The sequence below is a fragment of the Mauremys mutica genome, chromosome 4 (genome assembly GCF_020497125.1).
Source record: "Mauremys mutica isolate MM-2020 ecotype Southern chromosome 4, ASM2049712v1, whole genome shotgun sequence".
Taxonomy (NCBI): Eukaryota; Metazoa; Chordata; order Testudines; family Geoemydidae; genus Mauremys; species Mauremys mutica.
Window position 1 is genome coordinate 62,963,378 of NC_059075.1, and position 22,701 is coordinate 62,986,078.

At 40.5% G+C, this 22,701-nt stretch overlaps 1 protein-coding gene across 1 annotated transcript in view; it reads right to left on the reverse strand.

Annotated features, from left to right (window-relative positions):
• Positions 1-315: 315 nt before the first annotated feature.
• LOC123369734 (cytosolic phospholipase A2 epsilon-like) overlaps positions 316-22,701 on the reverse strand; it is a 43,526-nt gene continuing 21,140 nt past the window's right edge. The window contains exons 8-20 of the mRNA XM_045015655.1: positions 21,052-21,212; positions 20,829-20,912; positions 17,203-17,240; positions 16,356-16,512; positions 15,477-15,613; positions 14,364-14,586; positions 11,575-11,689; positions 9,964-10,101; positions 7,805-7,912; positions 6,113-6,304; positions 5,106-5,272; positions 3,949-4,135; positions 316-1,616 (exon numbers count right to left, since the gene is read on the reverse strand). Coding sequence (XP_044871590.1) covers positions 1,378-1,616; positions 3,949-4,135; positions 5,106-5,272; positions 6,113-6,304; positions 7,805-7,912; positions 9,964-10,101; positions 11,575-11,689; positions 14,364-14,586; positions 15,477-15,613; positions 16,356-16,512; positions 17,203-17,240; positions 20,829-20,912; positions 21,052-21,212 — 1,946 coding nt within the window. The 3' untranslated portion in view covers positions 316-1,377. The remainder of the gene's footprint in view (positions 1,617-3,948; positions 4,136-5,105; positions 5,273-6,112; positions 6,305-7,804; positions 7,913-9,963; positions 10,102-11,574; positions 11,690-14,363; positions 14,587-15,476; positions 15,614-16,355; positions 16,513-17,202; positions 17,241-20,828; positions 20,913-21,051; positions 21,213-22,701) is intronic.

Here is a 22,701-nt window from a genome sequence, read left to right on the forward strand (position 1 = left end):
GATGTAGAGCGCTGTGAGTTAAACCCACCTTTGTAGAGCTCAGTAGGGAAAGTGTTGCAGTCTGTCCACACTGACAGCTGCTTGCGCACTGGTGTGGCCACATTTGCGGCACTTGCAGTGGCATTGGGAGCGGTGCATTATGGGCAGCTATCCCAGCATGCAAGTTATTGCAATGTGCTCTTCAAATGAAGGGGGTGGAGTGTGACAGGGAGTGTGTTGTGTGTTTGTTGGGGAGAGAGAGTGGGTTTTGGGGGGCTGAGAGCATGTCAGCATGCTGTCTTGTAAGTTCAGACTGCAGCAGACCACCCCCCCACCGCCTCTCTCTCTCACACAAAGCATTTCACACTAATGGCTTGCATGCCAGCTGTTAGAAATGGAGCTTTGAAAGGGCATTTCCGCTTTTCTACAGGAGTTCAAAACAATGACAAGAGTGGCCACTTGACTTAAGGGGATTATGGGTCATTTCCGGAGGCTGATCAGAGCGCAGTAACTCAACACCTTGTTCACACTGATGCCCGTACATTATAGCCAAGGCGCAGCAAATATTATTCCTCTCACCGAGGTGGAGTACCAGCGGAGTAGCTGCGGAGACAGAGCGCTCTACGTGCCTTGCCAGTGTGGACGAGGAGTAAGCTAGGGCACCTGGGGCTCCTTTATTGAGCTGTGACTTGCAAGTGTAGCCAAGCCCTTAGTATCACAGCTAAATACAAGGCGGAACAGATTGTTAGCATAAGTAGTTGACACATATTTCAAGGGATCATTAAAGGTAAAGTAGCCTGTTAGCACCTTACTAGTCAGAGGGGAAAAGGGTCGGGGAAAGATGGAGGTGGGAGGGATGGTGAGTTATAGATTGTTATAATAAGCCATAAATCTAGTATCTCTGTTCAGTCCATGACTTTTATCGTCTAGCAAAGTTATGAATTTAAGCTCCCAGGATCATATTTCAAAGGAATTGTGCATGTTTCCTTTGAGGATGAGGTCTGAGAGATCAGATATGGAGTGATGGCTTTGTGAAAAGTGTTCACCGCAGATGATAGGGTATTTTTGTCTTTATCATTTTTCTGTGTGAACTCATTCAAAAGTCTGGTGATTGTCTGGTTTCACCCACATAGTTGTTATTGGGGCATTTAGTGCACTGGATGAGGTACATGACATGTTGCGATAGGCATGTGTAGAACCCATGGATCTTGAAAGAAGTGTTGAGTGGGGTGTTGATCATTGTAGCAGAGGAGATAGGTCTGCAGGTTTTCCATCTGTTGCTCTGGCAGGGTCTGATGCCGCTTTGAGTTAGTGTGGCCTTGTCTGTGAAGATGATGATCTGGGAGAGATTGGGGGGTTGTCTGAAGGCCAGAAGAGGGGTTTCAGGAAAGATTTCTTTCAGGAAGATGACTGTGCTTGGGATGGGGACTGGGTCTGAGATTGTTTTCTCTGCCTCACAGCTGCATGCAAGGCCTGAAGAATCAAGTTTTCATTATTCTGGATGTTGTAATTAGTTAATTTCAGCAGCTTGTTGAAATCTTGTGCCTTCAGTGAGACCTCCCTTGTAGAATATGGGGAATAGAAACTGGAGACATCAACTTTGCCCAGTTCTATTTCTGATGCACTGCGTTCCACACCTGGGGAATGAAAAAACAGAAACAATGGGTTTCACTACTGAGTCCCTGTTATACGTATGGTACATATCCATCTAATACACTGCAGCAAGAACAGCCCAGAGGGTGCTGACAGATTTAATTGCCAATCCAGTACTTTGATCTCTGGAACATTGGTGAGGATGAAGGAGACTGCATTGCTGTCACCACCTCCTACTGTCCAGTCCATGAAAAGTCATTTATAGAGGTCTTACAGAGGACTGCATGTCTACCACCCAGTCTGGAGAGGAAGAGGTTTCAGTGACAGTGAGGAAAAAATTAAACGGGACGTTGAGAGCAGGAAGAAGTAGAAAACTGGTATCTCCAGAAATGATCATAAAAAGAAAAAACTGTGATTCATCCAGTACTTTTGCAACATAAACAACCACCTCCTCAAATGGCCCACAGTATAAAGTACAAACAGCCTCCTCCCATGTCTGCTTCACCCCATCAGAAAAACCTTCCCAACAATCATCTGAAATCAAACTGCTCAACTTAAAAGATATGCTTTGCGCTGCACTCTAAAGGCTGTTAAACTTGGACTTTGGAAGATGTCAACAAGGAGCACTTTTCCTCCAGACCTCAGTTGTGTGTAGAACCCATAGCCAGATCCAAAAGTCCTCAAGGTTTTATAAATGAAACCCCGCAACTTGAATTTCTCCCACAGTGCACAGGAAGTCAGTACAATTCACAGACCACAGGTATAATGTGCTCATGTAAGCTCGCTCCACTGAGCAGATGGCCCACTACATTTTGTACTCGCTGAAGTTTTTGAGTGGTCTGCAAAAGTATCCCCAAGCACAGCACAGTGCATTAGACTGAGCAGGAAGTGACAAAGTCATGAATGATGGTGACTGACTCCATATCATCAGAGAAAGGCCACGTCATCTTAGCTAACTACAGAAAATAGTGGCACATACCCACATTCATATGATTAACATATCCTTTTTCAACATGACACAGTTACCACTATTCCCTCATAATAATGGGTAGATGACGGTCCAAAAGTATCCTAAAACTGTGAATCGTTGTGGCCAATAGAGGGAGCAGTGGAGATTAGTATAGGAACAGAATTTTGTTTCAGGTTAAAAATTGTGAAGGTGTACAATTGTTTTCTATGTCATCAATTGACACTTAATACCAGTTATACAGCAAGGTGAACAAAAAATTCTTTTCAAATGCTTAATCAAGTCTAATGATTCTGAATTTGCTCTGAAATTCTGCTCTGCTTCTTGGATGTATTGCAAAGTCTGCTAATCAGTTTCACCTCTTTCTTATCCAGATCCCTGTCTGAGGTAAACCCTGGAAAAACAAGAAAACTGCAGTACCCAAATCTGATGAAAAAGGTTATGTAAAGCTGAGTAACACCAACATATGGAGAGAATTACAACCTCAAATGCCTCACCTTTTCCCACAGCTGCCTCAAGTAACTTACATGTTGAACACATGATTTATACAGAAAGTCTAGCTCTCTGCCATCCAAGACTTAAATAATTTGTGCTGGCCTTCCAAATTGTTCAACAAAGGCCTAAAAACACAAGTCATGGAATAAAAAAATATTGTAAAGGTGTCTGAACCTATATTAAACTGAATGTTTTCTATAACCTCAATGTTAAACTTTTGTGGTCTTGATTAATTGACACTAATACTTGGTGAGATAACACCAAGTTTGAGTCAGACCGAGGTAAATGTGAGACTAAAATAAGGGTTGTCATATGGAACAAATGAGTAGAGTTGGGTGAAATTTTTCAAACAGAATCTTTTTTTCGGTGAAAAATTCAGACTCTGCAACACAGAAACGTTCCATGAATTCGCATAAAATTCTCTGAAATGTTCATATTGGAGAAAAGGGTTTGATATTTTTGAACTGAAACATTTTGATTTTTTGATTCAAAACCATTTTTATTTTAAATGTCCTTTATTTTCACTTTTTAAAATTTAAAAATGAAAAAAGTTTGAAATTGAAACAAAACATTTCATTTCAGATTAAACATTTCATTCAGCTTGAATTTAAAAAAAAACTTTTCAATGTGTCACAAATTTTGAAAAAAAATTGGTTTTGGCTGAATCGAAAACAAATTTTTATTTTCGAGTTTTTGGGAATTGCCAGAAAACTGAAAATTTTTGCCCAAACTCTATAAATGAGTGATATTACTGGCTGAAAGTCATCATTTAGAAGTCAGTCATGTTGAAAATAGAAAAAGGGACCCAGAGAAGAGATATGTTTATTGGTGTGAAATAAAACACAAAACTCTAGAGAGAGTGAGCAGGCTGCTCATGCTGACTATAATGCAATGACTGACTGCTGTTTACTTACCAGGTGCTATGTATCTTTGGAAGCTGTCATTCACAAGTGGGAAATAAAGCAATATGGGAGCACCTGGGTTCTCTGCATCTTCAAACATATAACACTCCTTTAGATTCTTCCTTTCTTCCTCATTCAACACAGGCTTAGGAAATGGGATTCCTTGCTCTGAGAAGTACGTGGAGGCCCGGTCTAGAGGCTACATCATCATAGAACGGAACAAACCAACAAACAGACAAAAGTCATGATGGGATTGTACTGGGATGCCAGTAAGAATGCAAGCGACTGGAGACACATGGGTTACATTAAAAGGGTTGCTGACAATACATTTTACTTTGTTCCTTGGAGGGGTGTCCAAAAATAATCTTACTGCACAAAACAGGAAAACACTTAGTACAGATTGTAAAGACAGTTCAAAATTATACTATTCATTTAAAGACACAAGTGGCCAAGAGAGTTGTAAAACAGGAATTTGACTGGGAACAACACAGCAAGAATTCAAAGGCAAGAATGGTGTTACCCAAGATAAGGTCTGCATTTAAATATAGATGGGTCAGGGAGGTGACCTGCAGATCTGGTTTAGACTCCGTTTTAGAGTTTGTGTTTGAGGACAAATCAGAAGCAGGACTCTCAGTCAAAATCTGACTCTAATGCACTGAAATCTAGTGAGCAGTTCTCATAAAACAAGTCTGACATTTAAATGGGGACACCAACAAGCATGTGAAGAATTTTTCATTTGTTAAATCACACTTGGATAACTCAGGAAGTAAATAAATAAAAAAAGACCAAATAAAGTTTTATCAAACTTTTTTTTCAATCACATGTGGACTGAAAATGAACTTTCAAACCCTAACGACTGTCAGAAAGTTGAATTTGTTCCTTAAGATACGGGACAGGTTTCTAATGGAAGTGGCATCTCAACCATTACTACTGCTTAGTGCCACACCACACAATGCTTTAATTAAATGTAGCACATAGACCATTGTTCCCAAAACAGGGATACATGCCACTATCTACAACGTAGTTCAAATTAGATCAAGATTTTTCCTCCTGGAATCACCTTTCTCTTCTACTATTTAAAAGTAGGAAGTTACTAACACTGGCTAATAAAGACTTACAGACAACTGGCCATTACTGAAGAAAACAAAGGAGAAGCTGACCGCTCTTACCATTGTCTGTGATCCTCCACTGTAGTTTAAATGCAGGATGACATCCACTTTCCTCTCTGGTCTCATAAGTGGTGGGTAACTGGTATCAAAGAAGAATGCAGTATCTACCAGCTCCAGATGCTCTGCAGTGTGTCTCAGTTGATTAGGCAAAGAGTCTAGCATAGTGTCTGAAAGGTAAGTATTTCTTATAAATGAACCATTGCAGGAGCAAATCTGCTACCTCTTGAATTTCAAGGGTCAGACAGAAAAGAGAAGTACAGCTTCTGTCCCGCCCAAGGCATGCACAATTTCCTTTGCTTTGTGACAGCTATACCACTATAGCTTGCCCGTGCCATACAGCAGTGGTTCTCAACATTTTTTGCACTGTGACCCCATGTCACAAGAGGGGAGAGTTTCAGGACCCCACCTCCATCATTTGGGGACCCTTTTTTATCTAGGCATAAAGAAAAGGAAAGTTGTTAAAATCTAGCTGGAGCTATGGAACTCCCTTTCTCACTCAGGCTGAGAATCCATGCCTTCACATGGGTCCTCTCGGATATAGATGGTCATTCCATTTCTGGCATCCTCCTATTACTTCACCCCAGGCTCTGGCTCTAGTAGCAGCCTCTCCTCTGTTGAGAAGGCATTTCTTCTGACCGTCCATTCAGTCTCTTCTGTCTGTTCATCAGAATCTATGAAGCATGCCAAACCTGAGAGAGCTTTTCCATGTGACCTACAGCAAAATGAGTGGGGTCCCACTAAAGCAATTCTACTAAGCACTTTCAGCTCCAAACAATTCAAAAGATGAATCAAATAGTTCTGTTAAAAATTAGCTTCAAGTTTTGTGATTTGGGGTGAACGGATTAAAAAAATGAAGCTAATTCATTCTCCCTGTCCTAGTCAGGATGCATGAGTTAAACATAAAGCCCATTCAGTTCTCTCCAAGACATGCAAGTTTCCCTCACTAAATTCCAGACCCCCAAATTATCTCAAAGGAAGCCATTCAGAACTGAGTGGCAGTACTATACCTTTCCATTTAGAAAACTGCTCATGCTGTGTGTACTCGTTGTGCATCTGGAAACCCCTTAAGAAACTGTGGTACTTTGATACCGCTGGGCGATCCGTTAAAATATCTCGAAGTGCATTGGAAATGCCTCCTGCAGGAGTGTACATGCAAGTAGCCATCTCATGTGGCCTCTCAGGTAGATCAGGTTCTTCCTCTGAAGAAAGGTGGTAGAAATATCATAAATTATCCATGTTGTAGGGGCAGATGGAGGGGGAGGTGTGGAATAGTCTTCTGCAATAGTAGTAATAATAATAATTTATTATCTATATAATTTTCTAAACGTGCACCTAAGGTCTGGATTCAAAGCCCACTGAAGTCAATGGGAGTCTTTCAACAGACTACAATAGGCTTTAGATCAGGACCTTAATGCACCTTCAGAATGAGGGCTGAGATTCAAATTAGACAACGTTGTCATGATATTCTTTTCCTTGGGGGAAGCAATTGGAAGAACTGGCCCAGACTATTTCATTTCCCTTTTTCTGAGTTTTCTGAAGACCATTTGTGACACAGTTTCACTGCCTGTGTGGTATATTGGATACATGCACTCAAAACTGAAGGAGGGCTCATTTGTAAAGGTCCAAATAAAATATATACGTATACATTACAAAAAATAAAACAACAACATTCAAATCCAGTAGGCCTCAAGCCAATATTAATAGTTTCCTGGACCCAGCAAAACTAACATTTCCCTCCCCTGCTCTACTTAATCCCACAGTACCCCAACTCTAAGGGCAAGTCTACACTTAAAACACTGGACCAGCACAGCTGTAGCACGTCAGTGAAGACACTACCGACACCAATGGGAGAGGTTCTCCTATTGGCATAGGTACTTCACCTCCACCTTCACAAGAGGCAGTAGCTATGTCAACAGGAGAAGCCCTCCTCTCAACATAGCACTGCCTTCACCAGGGGGTCATGTCAGTTTAATTGGATTGCTCAGGGGTGGAGTTCATATACTTATGAACAACATAGTTATAACGACATAATTCCCTAGCGTAAGACCTAGCTTAGGAAAACTGGGGAAATAGACTGACTTTGTAACGTGACCTCAAAGCCAGCAAATGCAGAGGAAAGGGGAGGCAAATTGTAGAGTCAAAGACCCCTCATTGAAAATGCCCTGCTATCAGCCCCACCCATTTACATCCAAAGGTGTTAGCTTGTGCAGTCCTGATGACCTTAGTTTCACACAAGGAATAAGGTGTGTCCAACGTAGTTCAGGGAAAATGTTTAGCGTAAAAAGCAACATTTTGAATTGCATCTGGAAACGAACTTGGGGGCTAGCAGAGATTCCAGAACACAGGCAAAATATGCTTTATGTGGGAAGCAACACTAAGTGCTTTCCTGCATGAACACTAAGTTCAGTAGAAGAAATTCTTCTTCCCAGTCCTTATGAGACAACATCTTGAGACTACCTCATTTTTTCTTAGCTCCTTTTCATTAGGCCCTACACTATGGCAACTCTCCCTCACCTAAAGAGTATCTTATTATTGCTGCTTCAGGATCAACAAAGAGAGTGCAACACCAGGCACTACTTACCTTTCCTGGTCCTGCCCTGGCCCTGAGAATGAGCATACTGCCAATGTGGGTATAGTTCTCACATCAGATGAGCATACAGGAGCAATCAAAACAAAATGGAAGGGAAAGCCAGATTTACCTATTTCAGTCACTCTGTCTTGGGTCCATCTGTGCCAGAAGTCCTCTGAATTGTCAGCTGCATGCCATGCATCCAAGAGATTCTTGGAAAACACACTACTCCACATTCCTATCAAGAGGAAGAGATTTAATAGCAACATATGAGTCCAAGTGAAGACTGATGCATTTGTAGTGAACACGACCTTTTGTCCCTCCCCACAAATCCGTTTCACGTTTTTTTCTAATTTTAACATATAGCCCGGGCTTCTACAACTAGATTCTTGGAGCGCGGAAAAGAAGGATGTAAAGCAAGTCTCTCCTGAGGGTGCAACGTCTGCAGTTCTTATATGAGTTAAATTTGCAAAGCTGATTTGCACCCATATTTATAATCACTGTAAATTATCAAAATAAGAGACCTCCAAAATTGGACTATCGCCTAGATCCAAATATTGGCACATTCCTCAATCCAGCTTTTGCTCCTCAGCTGTTGGAACTCTGTATTTCAATGAGAAAGATGGTTCAAAAATGGTAAAAACTTCACAGGATATTTCAAAGTTGTTTCCATTTCCTAGGGTTTGACCTGGAACAATTTGTTTTTCTTTTTCCCTGAAATATGTCTTGACAATTTTGAATTTTAATTTGTCCCCTTTCTCTTTTTCCCCTCCCTTTTTGTCACTGAATGCAGCAGAATAAAAAAATCTCCAAAGTCAGGCTCCCCCATTCCCAACTTATTTTGGGGTTTTTTCCTTTTGCCATTCTGTAACTTTTCCAAAGTGGAAAAAGTCTTGAAAAGTTACAGAGTGGCCAAAGGAAACATAGAAAAGAAAAGTAAAAAAAGTGTGTGGGGTAAGGGGGAACCCTAGATATCATTCATTATACTGCATTCAGTAGCAAACAGGAATGGAAGGGTGGAAAAGTGGGAGGGAACGCAGTTCAAAATATTTAGTTTGATAAAAACCCAGACAATTTGAAAAAGGTCATTTATGTATTTTTAAAGTCTTTGTTTGAATAGAAAGGCATTTTAATCAAAAAAATATTCAAATGAAAACTCTCTCTAATCAGCACTAATTCAGGGAATCAGCCACAGAGGTTATCATTAAAGGTGCATGGGACACAGTTTTCCCATCCCACAAATATTTTTGAGAGTTCACATTTTTTCCCCCATTTCTGAAAGTCAAAAATCTCAGAAATATTTGCAAACCAAAATTCCAATTTTTCCACCACTTCAGGTCAGTTGAAACATTTTGTTTTGATAATTGTGAAATTTTGCATTTTGATTTCAACTTTTTTCTTTTATTAGGCCCTTCCCCCATCTAATTCGATTACATTTCAAAACAAAAATCATTTTGAAGCAGAAAGCCAACATTTTTTGTTTAAAAAAATGACAATATACTTTCCCATTTTGACAATTTCCAACTTTTTTTTTTCTGCTAAGTCAGGAAATTTGTCAAAATTGACCCCGTTTCACAGTTTCAGTTTGGACAAATCAGCATTATTCAATGAAAACAATTTGTCAAAAAAAATTCTGATGTGCTCTAGTTCTTATCTCTCTAACTGCCAGAAGATAGCAGACTTTTTATATCTCTATTTATTCTTTTTTTTTTCAAATTTCTGTGGATATATAATTTTCTTTTATGCCTTGCTTCTCCAGCTTCTTTCATAACCCCCCGTTTGCTACTATATATTGTTTATTCATGTAACTATTCTTTAAATCCTTGTAGAGATATCGGCATACAGTATGAATGAAAGACATTACTACTGGGCTTAGACATGCTGCTATTTATTGGGCTATCTTTTCAGTGTTATCATGCTGTATTCCTCAGGGTTATAAATCAACAATAGAACTATGCCCTAAGGGGCTGAACTGTAGAGATTTGGAATATAAAAGTGTGTGATGTTTTCTGCAAACTCAGGTGTTAAAGGTGTATAAAATCTCATATCTGCTCTGAATCTATCATTTGGAATCACAAGAAAAGGAAACCAAGTGCAACTGTTTAGAACACTTGGGAAGATTTAGAATCACATTTAACTTTATCTGCTGCTCATTAAGATATAGAAACATTTTCTGCAATTAATACTGCACCACTACAGCCAGTCGCAGAACAGTGGCCTTCCAGGTACTGGTTTCCATTGCTATTAGTGTTCTTATTAGGTAAACACTTTCCCAAGTGAATAAGACACCTTGCATGAAGCAGATCCGAGATTCTGGGAGCTTCTTCATCAGCCGGCCCATGAAGAACTCGCTTCCAAAATCCTCCGCACGAATAAAGGCTCCATATTTCAGAAATCCCACCTCATAGGGAGTGAACTCCACCCACTCTGCAAACAGAGCCATAAAAAACTATTTAACTGCAGTGGGTAACTAGACATGGTGTTAGCCAGCAGGTAAAGAGAGTGAAAAGTAGAATAAACCTTCTGAGTTTCAGCTTTTTCAAGGTGAACTATGTTATAGGAACCACCATTGTTTGTAACTAGCCATTTTTATTTACTATGAGTGCCACTGAAGGACATGGAGAGTGACTTAGGACTTAACAAATGGAGGGGGTAGCTCTGTCCTCAAAATCGGCCAGACAGTGGCCTTCATTCATTTTCAATTTACATGAGTTTTGTCACCGGAGGCACAAGGTCCACCCAGTCTGGGAGTTGTGGCAGCTCAAGGAACCCCAAACCCCTTCACAGTGGAGCCTGCAGCTAATCAACCAAAGTAGCAGAAGAGGGACATGGCTAGGAGCAATGGGGAGGAGTAATGAGTCAGCATATCCCCATGGCAACCTATAGTGACAGGGCTTCTATGCAGCCCCAAATGACAATTCAAGTAACTCCCCCTGACAGGACCTAAAGGTGGGCAGCATTGCAAAAACTGGTGAGCATCTCCTGGGGCATAGCCACCCTTGCAAAAAGAATGGATGGGAACTCTCAGTGGAATGGGATTAGTGCTCTGTGGATATAAACATTTTATTTCAAATGGGTAAAAGGTATATTTACAATTAATCTGGCAATGATCAGAACACTCCTGTACTAAGTAAATGTAAGAGATATATATAGGGTGATATTTGTCCCCAGGCAAGGGCCAGCAAGAGGTCTATGCATCATTTCAATCCCATGGACACCCTCTAAATCAGAATTATGAATGTGTCAAATGAAGACCAAGAATAGTGTAACACCACTTTGTTTTCCACTTCCTGCCCCTTTCAGTTTCATTGATGGAGCAATATTGGGTCTGAAAGAGAACATAGATTCAACTTCCTTTTCATCGATGAAAGGGTTCATTCCTCCAATGAAAGGGAGACCAGGATGTTATATGACTTCTATTATACTTTTGATTTGTCATGCAAAAGAAGCACTGAACTAGGGATGGGTGATCTCCAAAAGATTCAGAGAAGTTTATTTAAGGGTCTGTAAGTTTAGATACTTAACTGAATGTCCAGACCTCTAAGGTCTGCAAGATGTGTCTGGAAACCTCATGAGAATGGGCTCTTACAAGATTTCCACAATCCCTGCTTCCAATCAGGCTGATGGAGGAATACTGGGAGAACAGCCTATTTCACCATAATCCTGCACATTTAACTTCAGGCCCTAGCTAGATTCCAGTGTAGATGTGCACACACATAAGGAAACCCAATAATATATGTATGTTAAAGTATGCAAACTTTGTTAACCCTCCTAATAGGATTGTTTCAGTCACAGGGTGGAAGTTTGGAAGGTTTCTGTGTTATCTAATTGGTTTGTCCAAGCCTAAGTAGGACCTTCTTAGATTTAAACTCAGCTGTAATTCTGAAATATAATCATTACCTCTAAAATCTTTAGTGGTAACATTGTCCTTGACATTGAGAGCCAGGTAGATGGGCAGTGGGTTCTGACCCCAATTCACTGCCTGTTGCTGATCTGAGAGTTTATGTTCATCTTTCTGTTTTTGAAGAAAAAATGGTTAACTGAGAAACAACAGCAATGACACAGGAATCTACTGTAATACTTGCTTATAGAATTACAGAGTTCTATTGGGATACTGCAGGTACCAACTCCAGCACACACTGACAGGACTGAACTTTCTGCTAACCCCCACTCCTCCCTCAGGTCAGATCAACAACATAACACACAAGACAACAACTTAACACTAAGATAAGGATATAGCTCCATGTACTGGTGGAGGTGCTGCCTACACTAATCATTGCACTACCACAACATCTGAGTTTGGAAATCACTGAAATGTTTGAATTCCCTCCTAGGTTCTCCTCTATGTACTTCACACACAGAAAGAGAGATCTGGGTAGAAGTCAGGGGCCTCTGAGTGGTCTTGGTTAAGATGGATCCTATTAACCAGCCTACACTCTATTTCAGTGTGTGATACTAGAATTTGCAGACTACACTTTCGCATTGCATTTTCATGTATTGTGCAAAAAATAGGATAGACAATGCTATTTCTACTGTTCTCCTATATTTGAATGTCATCTTTTTAAAATATGATTTTGTCAAGCCACCATGTCAGTGACACTCCTCCTATATTAATTCCAAAGTTTGAGGGGGGGGGTAGAAAAAGCCAATATTGAGTTACAGTAGAACCTCAAAGTTATGAACACCAGAGTTATGAACTGACCAGTCAACCACACACCTCATTTGGAACCAGAAGTACACAATCAGGCAGCACCAGAGACAAAAATAAAAAAGCAAATCCAGTACAATATTGTGTTAAACATAAACTACTAAGAAATAAAGGGATAGCAGCACTTTTCTTCTGCATAGTAAAGTTTCAAAGCTGTATTAAGTCAAACTTTTGTACTGGTGACCCCTTTCACATAGCAAGCCTCTGAGTGCGACCCCCCCTTCTAAATTAAAAACACTTTTAAATATATTTAACACCATTATAAATGCTGGATGCAGAGCGGGGTTTGAAGTGGAGGCTGACAGTTCACCACCCCCCAAGTAATAACCTCGCGACCCGCTGGGGATCCCGACCCCCAGTTTGAGAACGCCTGTATTAAGCCAATGTTTAGTTGTAAACTTTTGAAAGAACAACCATAACGTTTTGTTCAGTTACAAACATTTCAGAGTTACAAACAACTGCCGTTTCCAAGGTGTTTGTAACTCTGAGGTTCTACTGTATCTATAGTGGAAAAAAAAATCTGAAATGATTTTTTTTTTAAATGAGCTCTCAAAACAGTGAAACAGAATTTTATCAAATTTTACAAAATAACTTCTGGCCCAAGAATAAGAATGAAAAATGTCACATGAAAAAGGAGGTTGGCTTTGCCCATAAAATTTGAAAGGGCTTCTTTCACCATTAGTGTGGCAATACCACTAAGATACTATGATTTTTCAAGCTTTGCTTGTGCACATCTTACAATAATTTTCAAAGTTAGCCACAGAAACACCTGCTTGAGATAAAATCCAAAACAGCTGCCACAAGCTGATGAACAGCAATTTTAAAGGTCCTGTAAGTTTAAGGTCTGACAGAACAATAGATCCACTATATATTTTTAATGACTGCATTGACCATACAATGTATTTTAATACAGTTGAACCTCACTAACATATACCTTGCTAAATCACACCCCTTATAACCACCACAAAAATTGACAGTCTCCAGTTCTCAGCAAAGATTTAATAGCTGATGCTATAGGGGAGCTTCAGCACACTAAGATTTGGTTATTTTTTTACAAAATATGCTACAGAACATTTACTAGTATATGCAGTGTTGTGGCTGTGTCGATCCCAGGATATTTAAAAGACAAGATGGGTGGGATCATATGTTTTATTGAACCAACTTCTGTTAGTGAGCTCTGGCTAACTGTCTCACTAATCCAATAAAAGATATTACCTCCACCACCTTATCTCTTTAATTTACTAATATACTCGGGATTATAGATGCTCCCCGGGTTATGCAAATCCGATTTACGCAAATCCACATTTACGGAAAAAGTTCCATAAGCTAGAAATGTTTTTATTATTAAATATTATTATTATTATTATTATTTTGCGTAATGGTCGGGTATACGTTCCCGACTTACGCAAAATTCAAGTTACGCAAGGCGCTCAGGAACAGAACACTTGCGTAAATTGGGGAGCATCCATATTAGCTTATCAGTGGTTCTCAATCTTCTCCATCCTGATACCCCTTTTCCATAACAAAAACTTGCCCCCATACATCTGAATTCCCCTTTCATTTAGTCAGGATCTAGCCAGGTTCCCCTCTGCCATTTCACTCTGTGAGAAGGGCAAGAAGATTGCAACCCTTCAGGTTGTGAACCTCTGTCCTAAATAATTAACCTGAAACGACAGTTGAGAAAATATATGAAAATGCAGTACATGTTTCATTGCCCTTGATTTGTTTCTCTTCTGTTTGTTCATTTATTCACTGTGTCACTAAATTTAGTAACTCACTCTGTATCTCACTGTCGTTAACATGTGATCGTAAGTTCCTATTCTGTGCATGAGATATTGATTTGCCATCAACCCAGTGGAATTTCTTTGAGTGAATAACTCTATAAAGATATTGTATGGGTCTCTCTTCCTAGGGTTTAATTTTCTTCTAATTTTTAGAAAGAGACCATAGTCCTTAGTAAAAAGAGGGATGTATACAGTACCCCATCATTCAACATGGATTCAATCATGAGCCCCCAGAGATCTATAAAAGATGTCTTGTATCCTGCTTGGGTGCGTTGACTCAGCTCCCTATGATAATTCTTCAGACTTTCCAAGGAAAAAGCACTCATTTTGGATTTGGATGCTTGCTTCCGAGCTTCAATGATTAGCTCCCCTAGATCCTTATGTGACCAATCATCATCTTCATACAAGTTTGTCATGGTCCTAGGGACAAAAAATACCATGTTAAAAACAACAGTGAATTAGAATTAGGAGCCTGTGAAACTCAAAGGATTTATGTGGCAAAGCTTCCTGCAAACTTTTTTTCAGATTCACTTCACTTAAGCTAACTCACACCACCTATGTTTTGTTTAGAGTTTTAGAGATGAACAGATTCCAAAGCTCAGAGGGAAACTCATCTGACAACATTGGGTTTGGGGTCAAAGATGCGCAAATCCACAATTTCCAAGTTTCAACATGGTTTCCACTCCACCGCAAAAAAATTCAGTCTAGGTTCACTGTCAAAACTCAGCACAGGTTTGCTTGAAACCTTACCCAGGATTGAGGAAATGTTCACAAATCTCAGGTAAACGCTCCTTGTTTCATTTGGTAATTTTTACTCCACTCCATTCAGAATACATACTGTACGGTACGCTATCCAACGACTCCCCACTGGTATTCATGAATGGGGTTAAATTACCTAAAGTGATCATTATTTTTGCCAGCTGAAATCTAAGTGCCAGGAAAAGAACTATTAGCTAGACAATAAGAAAAAATTAGGTTTAGGTGAAAATGGTCTGAAGTACCTAAGTGACATAGGAGCCTAAGTCTCATTTTCAAAAGTGACATGGGAGCCTAAATCTCATTGATTTTCAATGAGACTTAAGGTCCCAAGTGCCTAAATCACTTTTTAAAATGAAACTTAGGCAACTTTGAAAATTTTACCCTTAGGCCATGTCTACAGGGACTGTTGCTGAATGGCTAGGATGCTGTAGCTATGCTGGCATAACCCTGTAATGTATTTCCAAGCAAAATAACACATTCCTTGAGAACTTCTCTCTCCACCGGAAGCTTACAGAAGGATCAAATAAAACCTTATAAAATGACCTCCTTACCATGTTGTGCCAGATGAGCCAGTGATGTATGAAACACAGTCCAGAACATTCAGTTTCTGAAGACCCAAGATGCTGCCATACATGGCTGTCAAAGCTCTTATCCCACCTCCTGTTGTTGTCACAGCCACAACTGGCACCTGTTCAACACACACAAAAGCAGAAAGTTGGTGACAAACAACACTGAGGAGCATTAATGATTAAAAAGGAGAAAGATAAGCAAAAGGTGAGCAAAAAATCAATCTGATCTGTGAGTGGTTACAGCATTCCCACAAACTCTGGCACAGCAAAATAATGCAAAAAGGACAGCACTGCATATGCTTCATTCTAAATTGTTTGATACTCTCTTTGCTGCTGAACACAGTAAAGTTCAGATTCTTCCATTGTCAAAGTGGGTTTTTTTTTAAATATGTATGGTAATTGGGATCAAATTCAGCTTTGGGATTCTCCTAAACCGGGTATTCACCTGAAGGCCAACATAGGAATAGCCAGTCCAGACTAGAACATTGGTCTGTCAAACTTGAGATCTCCTTGGCCTGAACAGGACCTGGAGAGAAGACTTCCTCATGGAACACCCTTCTCCTGGGTTGAATGGGGGCCCTGAAGGGGGTAGAACACTCATGTGCCTATTGTCCTGGCCTGGGGAAAAGAGAGAGAAGGATCCCCTTGGTATCGCCTTTCTAAACCGGACCCACCCTACTTCCTCAGTCCCCCTCCAACAACACACCACTCATCATAACTAGAACCAGCAGTGACTCCCACTGAAACACCATGAAAGACTCCCAATTGATTTCAATGGGCTTTGGACTAGACTTTTTGTACCAATAGGCTGAGCACTCATCTAGGGCAATACAGGACACGAGATTCTTCTGCCTCAACTACCTCATGGTCCTTCAGATCCTCTTCTAGCCGAAGAACCTTCTTCAGAGCAGCAGCAACCACTTTCTTCCGATTCTTCAGGAAATTCTGTTCCTCTGTGCACAGGTCAAATCCTAAACGTACATCTAGTTTTCTTGAGCTGTTAAACAGGCCCTGAGTCCTGAAGCCAAGGCAAAACCCACAAATTATTACCTGTTATAGTCAAGTCTCTCTCTCCATATATATATATATATAAAACCTTGGATATGTTTACCGAAAACACATTCCAACACCTCTATATAGACAGACTAATGTAAGAAATGAGAAAGAGAAAACAATGTGCGCTTAAATTTAATTCCATGAATGATCCATGGGACTAGGAGCACGTTTAAAGCTAAGCATGGGTTTATGTGCTTTGCTAGATCGGTGCCAAAAAGCTCAGCCCCTTGCCGGATAGAGCCCTAAATTGTGTACTGTAGAAGAACAAGGCTGTGGGAAGGGCGATGACACCAGACCAGCATGTGTGTACAGATTTCTAATTGCTAGTTTGACTGGTGCTTCTATGGCATCTAATGAAAGAGTTTCATTAAAACGATTAGCCTATTTGCAATGTGTTGTGTTTCATTACATATTCTCATCTGCTGTTGAAATCAATTACAGATTATTATGTTTTGTTAAACGATTGCAGCAAGACATTATTCCCCAGCAAGGAAAGGGAAGAGCTCTGCTGACATTATCCACTTCCAAAGAACAAATGGCCTTCTCTTGCAACTAACAGACACCCATGCCTGTACAGAGCTGTGTTGATTTCAGTTGGGCTCTGCAGGGGCCCATCCACACATATCCAAAAGCAAGATTGGGACTCTCTTACCATTCTTTTGTCTTCACATGCAAATCAAACGTTCTGGTCTGAAAATCGAGAATGGGAAAATTATAAGAGCCATCATATTTTTAAGCTTGTGTGTCCTCTCAGCCTTGGTATGAGTTTTACCTGCTCCACAATTAGCACTGAAGCCACATAGCCTGACCATAAATAATTCAAGAAAGATAGTTATAGACAGACTCAAAACTAGAGCTGTGCAAATGATTTTTTGGTTTACTGAACAATGCAAAAAAAAATGTGGTGGGAATTGTTTCAAATAGATCCAAAATGAATTTTTTTCCAATTTTTTGGCTAAATGAAAAGTTTTAAAAAATGGTTTGGGGTTGAATTAAATGTTTCAGTCAATACAAAATAAAATATTTCACTTTCAAGTTTTAAATCTTTTTTACAACTAAAATTGAGGCAAATTTCAAAACAAAGAGTTATTTTGAATTGAAAAATCAAAAGCCTTTCATTTCAAAAATGTATTTTTAATTTTTTTAATTTATTGGGGGGGGTTCAACTGAAACAACACAGCAAATTCAACACAAATTTGTGAAAAGTCTTCATCAACTCGAATCTGTATTTTTCATAAAAAAGTTTCATCTGAAAAATTTCACACAGTTCTACTTAACACCACTAGTTAATTCTCAGTCTAATATTTTAACTCAATGTTTCCAATGTTTCAGGCACCTGTACCAGTTAAAAAGACTTAGGGCCTCAGCCAGTAATTGCCACCTTTAATTAAACTATGGCATACCAACGTATGCTCTAAATTCCAGGCTAATTAGCCATGGACATGGGTTAATAATGGGCCAGAGCCTCAGCTATTATAAATCAGCATAGTTCCATTGAGGTCAATAAGAATATGCTAATTTAGACCATCTGAGATTCCAACCCTCTGAATGCAAACTGATTTTTACATTTATCCTACATGTTTGTGTGGATTTCACTCTGGTTTGTTGTGGTTGTTTTAATTTGGACTCCATTTCTCATCTTCACTGATGAAAAAGGAAGGAGCGGAAGAAGGAAGTAAATCCTTCCCCAAAGCTGGCTGAGCTAGGCTGATGCACAGAGCACAAAGAAATTCTCCTATTATAGGAAAGTCTGGTAGCACCGCCCTTTATTAAGGTTGCCATCATTTCCGGGAATGAGTTTAAGGAAAAATTAATTTTTTTGTTCATGTTAGAAAAATTCTTACAACATTTTCATTGGAAGTTGCAGTGTCCCAATGCTTTGGAGCAGGGACTTGAAATTTGGCCTTTCTGTCAAGGATGTGTCATTTGTTATTCCCATGAAAATCCACCCACATTTGACTAAATTGTAATTCTGTGAAACAAAAGCCAGACCAAGAAGAAAAACAAAAGTAGATTGGGATAAGGAGCTGGGGTGACAGGGTGAAACTGGGACTCGAAACTGTGAGGGAGGTAAAAAAAGGAACAGTGGGATTTGGGAGGGGGGTGAGACTAGAACTGACTGGGGAAGGATACTGGGACTGGAAGGTAGTGGTGGGGAGACTGGGAGGCAACGAGACACAGACTGACTGATTGCAGAAGGATTGGGATTGAAGCTCTGAGTGGGTGGAGAATGGGACTGAGAGTTGGAGTGAAGACTGGGACTGGCTAGGCAAGGAGATTGGGATTGGAATGTGAAGACAGGGTGTGGAAAAGAGGGGACTAGGCCATGGACAGGTGGAAAGAGATGAAGGAGAAGGGATCAATCTTGGTGGCAATGGACAGAAGGATCTTTGACCACTAGATGTGATAACCTCCAGAGCTTGGAATGGGACCCAATATTCCTGAATCTCTAAATTCCTCTGCTGTCAGCAAATATCTGTGAAACCCACTAGCAAAGGGCATGTGTCTCATCCTCTTCTAGTGCTGTTCCATATAGAGAATGACAACCTACTACTGCTATCGGTTACTCCATTAGCTCAAGAGGCAGATGTCTGGGCAGTGAATGTAAAAGTTTCAACTCTGATGATGATCCACATGGGTGTCAATATGATGCCATATGATGGAATTTCTGTTTTTTCAGTTTGCCATTTTTAAAACATCAAAATTACAGTTACAAAAATCATTAAAAGAATATTAAGTTTTCACTGTCAAACACTCACAAGTTAGGAAATGCCACAATTAAGGTTACTGGTGCAACCTTAATTTGGCCTTTTGTGCATCCACATTAAAATACAGTCTTTAATTTTTTATTACATACTATTTTTCCCCACAGGACCCCTGGTTCATTCAGTGCTCGGAATGGATCTGTTCTGAGGATGCATCTGGGTTGTACAGTAAAGAAGTCTTTTGTCTGTGGGATCCCTGTCTCATTTGTTGCAGAAGTTGGAAGGTGTGTAGTGAGTGGTGTGCAGAGAATTACAGAAGAGAAAGGATGGTCTCATGGTTAAGGCAGTTGAATGCTGTCCTGAAGAACTGTATTCTATCCCTGCCTCTCCTACAGAATTCCTAAGGGATGCTGGGCAATTAATTTAAACCAGATTTTCACAGGTGGTCATGAATTGAGTTCTACCTTAAGACCTTGTGAGTGCTGGGGGGCGGCAGCCCAGGTGGTGCCCCAGGTGCTCGGGGGGGGTGGCCCAGAGGACGCAGGGGGCCTCAGATGCTTGGGGGCAGTCCAGGGGCACTGCAAATGCTGAGGTGAGGTCCAGGGGCACCGTGGGTGCTCAGGTGGTAGCAGCCCAGAACCCGCCCTGGTGCTGGAGCGGGGGTTAGCGGGACTGGCAGGCTCTGTACCCAGCTTCTCGGAAACAGCAATATGTCCCTCTCTAAGCTCCTAGAACTGCGGACAATGGGAGCTGCGGGGGCAGTGCCTGCATGCAGAGGCAGCACATGGCGCTAGGACCTGAGGGAAGGGGATGTTGCCACTTCCGGTGAGCCCTCCCAAAGTAAGCACTGCACAGAGCCCTCACTCCCTCCTGTACCCCAACCTCCAGCCCTGACGGACCCCCCGCAATTCCTCCTCCTGCTGCTCGCGGGGTGGGAGGAGCAGTGGCCCAAGACTGCCCCAGCAGCTGCTGGTGTGACTGGCCCAGGGGCTGCCCGAGCTGCTCAGGGAGCTCTGGAGCCAACCACACCAGCCACTGCAGAAGTCATGGAGGTCATGGAAAGTCACAGAATCCATGACTTCCATGACAAACTCACAGCCTTAGTGATGAGCACCATACAAAATCCCATGAGGAAATTAATAATTTTGTCTGTGGAGCAGGGTTTGAATAGTGGGCAGTAAATAAGGCTTGAGGCCAAATTTAACAACGAGGAGATATCAAACTATTGAACAGCTGCTTATTAAATGAGCACCATCCATCCTGTGAGCTGAATGAGGCAAAGGTCCTGTAGAAAAAATAGCATGTAGTCATATAATTAAAAACTGTATTATAATGCATATGCTTAAGGGAACCAAACTGAAGTTATACAGGCAATCTTAATTCTGGTATTTCCTAACTTTCAAGTGCTTGACTTTGCAACCTTTATGTTCTTTTAACATGTGTATGTGTCTGTGTGTATGCAACAACATATAAACTGACTGGAGTTTAGCAACAATGCAAAGTTGTTTCCCTGTAAGTTGAAAGCATCCTGGTTTGGTATTTATTCTATCAAGACTGGTGGGTTGACACTCACCTCTCCTATTGTTACTTTATCTTGAATGGGAAGTGAATTCAGAGCTAGAGTCAGGGACTCACTTTCATCTTGACTTGAGGAAGTCTAAAAAGAAAATGGTAGGGGAGGTTAATTGTAATACAACAAGGAGAAAATGGTGAAACATTTCGCCTCCACACTTCCAAGTCCCCAGAAAAGATACATGAATGAGCTGTGTTCATAAAGGTCCGTGATGATAACATACCACGGAGAGCTGTCTCATCTTTGGTAGTGCAATGCCCAGTTCTGAATGATTATACTTGATATAGTGGAATCTGGCAGGAGAAGCAGGACAAAGGCAGGAGCTCAGTGAAAGGTTCTGGGTTCCTTCATAGGATCCTTCCATTGTAAGTGCGAATTTTCTTTCTAAACAGGTGACAAAACAAACATTGAACCCGTGATTATCACATCTTTAACTCATTTAAAACAACATTTCAGAGTTCTCTACATTAAGTTCATAATGTGGATGCTGCTTAATAAGCCAATAATGTTCCAAGACACCATATAAACCATGTATCCATATTTTTATAGCCATAATAAACATTGTCTAGGCGCCCAGTCCTGTGAGCACCAACAACTCCCAGTGAAGTCAATGAGGGGACTTGGCACCTCTCACAATCAGGCCATAAGGCATTTACACTGTAGAATACAAGGGAGTTCTGGATAAAAGGGATTAAGGTAATTGGGAGGATTGCCCTATAAGAGAGTCATTCATTTAGTTATATTACACTCCAATACAGAAAAGCTGTTCTACTATATGTTATATTCATTTTGACAGTCAGTGGCTTAGGTTACATAAATAATTATACTCATTTATCTGTGCATCTTGGCTTCAGCTTTAGTTCCTTTATAAAACAATCTCATTATATTCTAACAATCTGTGCTATAATTCTTGCTCAGAGTGTTAGAGCATTGCAGTAGCAGTTCTTTCACTGCTGGTGAGATAACACACACATTCAAAACCATTGGTTTCAGTTGATTATAACTTTCTCTGGAAATTCCTGTTTCTGGACGGGTGGGATTTTCAAACCAGCTCAGTGCTGGCGTACCTCAGTTTACAGTGAAATCAGTGAGACTCCAACCCTTCATCTACTTGATTATTCTTTAGTTAGCATGGGAGTGTTAAAACACTTTTAGCTCTTATGCAATGTTTTAGACACTTTTTGACTCAGAGAATTCAAAAGTTTGTCTGTATAAACTTTAAAATTGGTATTTACAGTAGATAGGTTTGGTTTGGGCCCACCTCTCCCCTCTCTATGAGCAACAGGAAAAGTACCACATCAAACCACATATTTAAGGCTATATAGGCCAACCATGAAATCCCTAAAAGGATTTTCTCAGTCAAGGAACTTGGGCTCCTATCTAGCATGAGAGCAAGTGTCCCTGACTTCAATGTGGTGATCCACGGGCTTACATGTTTTGCTGTATCAGGGACCAACACAGAATGTTTTAAAAGTTGCATTGCAAATCCATAAGGCTATGGATATAGAGGAAACAAAATGGCTATGCACAGCCCAAGATGTGCAATGAGTATCTCAGGTAATATAGAATATATTTCAGGTCTCAAACTGCTGGTATTTGTGTCTGAAAAAGGGCAATTAGAAATTTTTAAATTGAGAAGAGTTTTGTTTCTCACCCCACTTACTCCCACCGTCTCTGAACTCAAACACCTGGAGGCATTTCACTCCAACTCTTGGAATAGATGAGGCATGGAAAATTTCCTCTCCATATATGAATGTTTCAGAAAGCTATGAGCATCAGACAACAGGATGCTGTGATGGAAACTATTCTGTTTAATTAACTACAGTTGGTGTTCAACTGTGAATGCTGTAATATTCCCTATATGTTGTCTGAC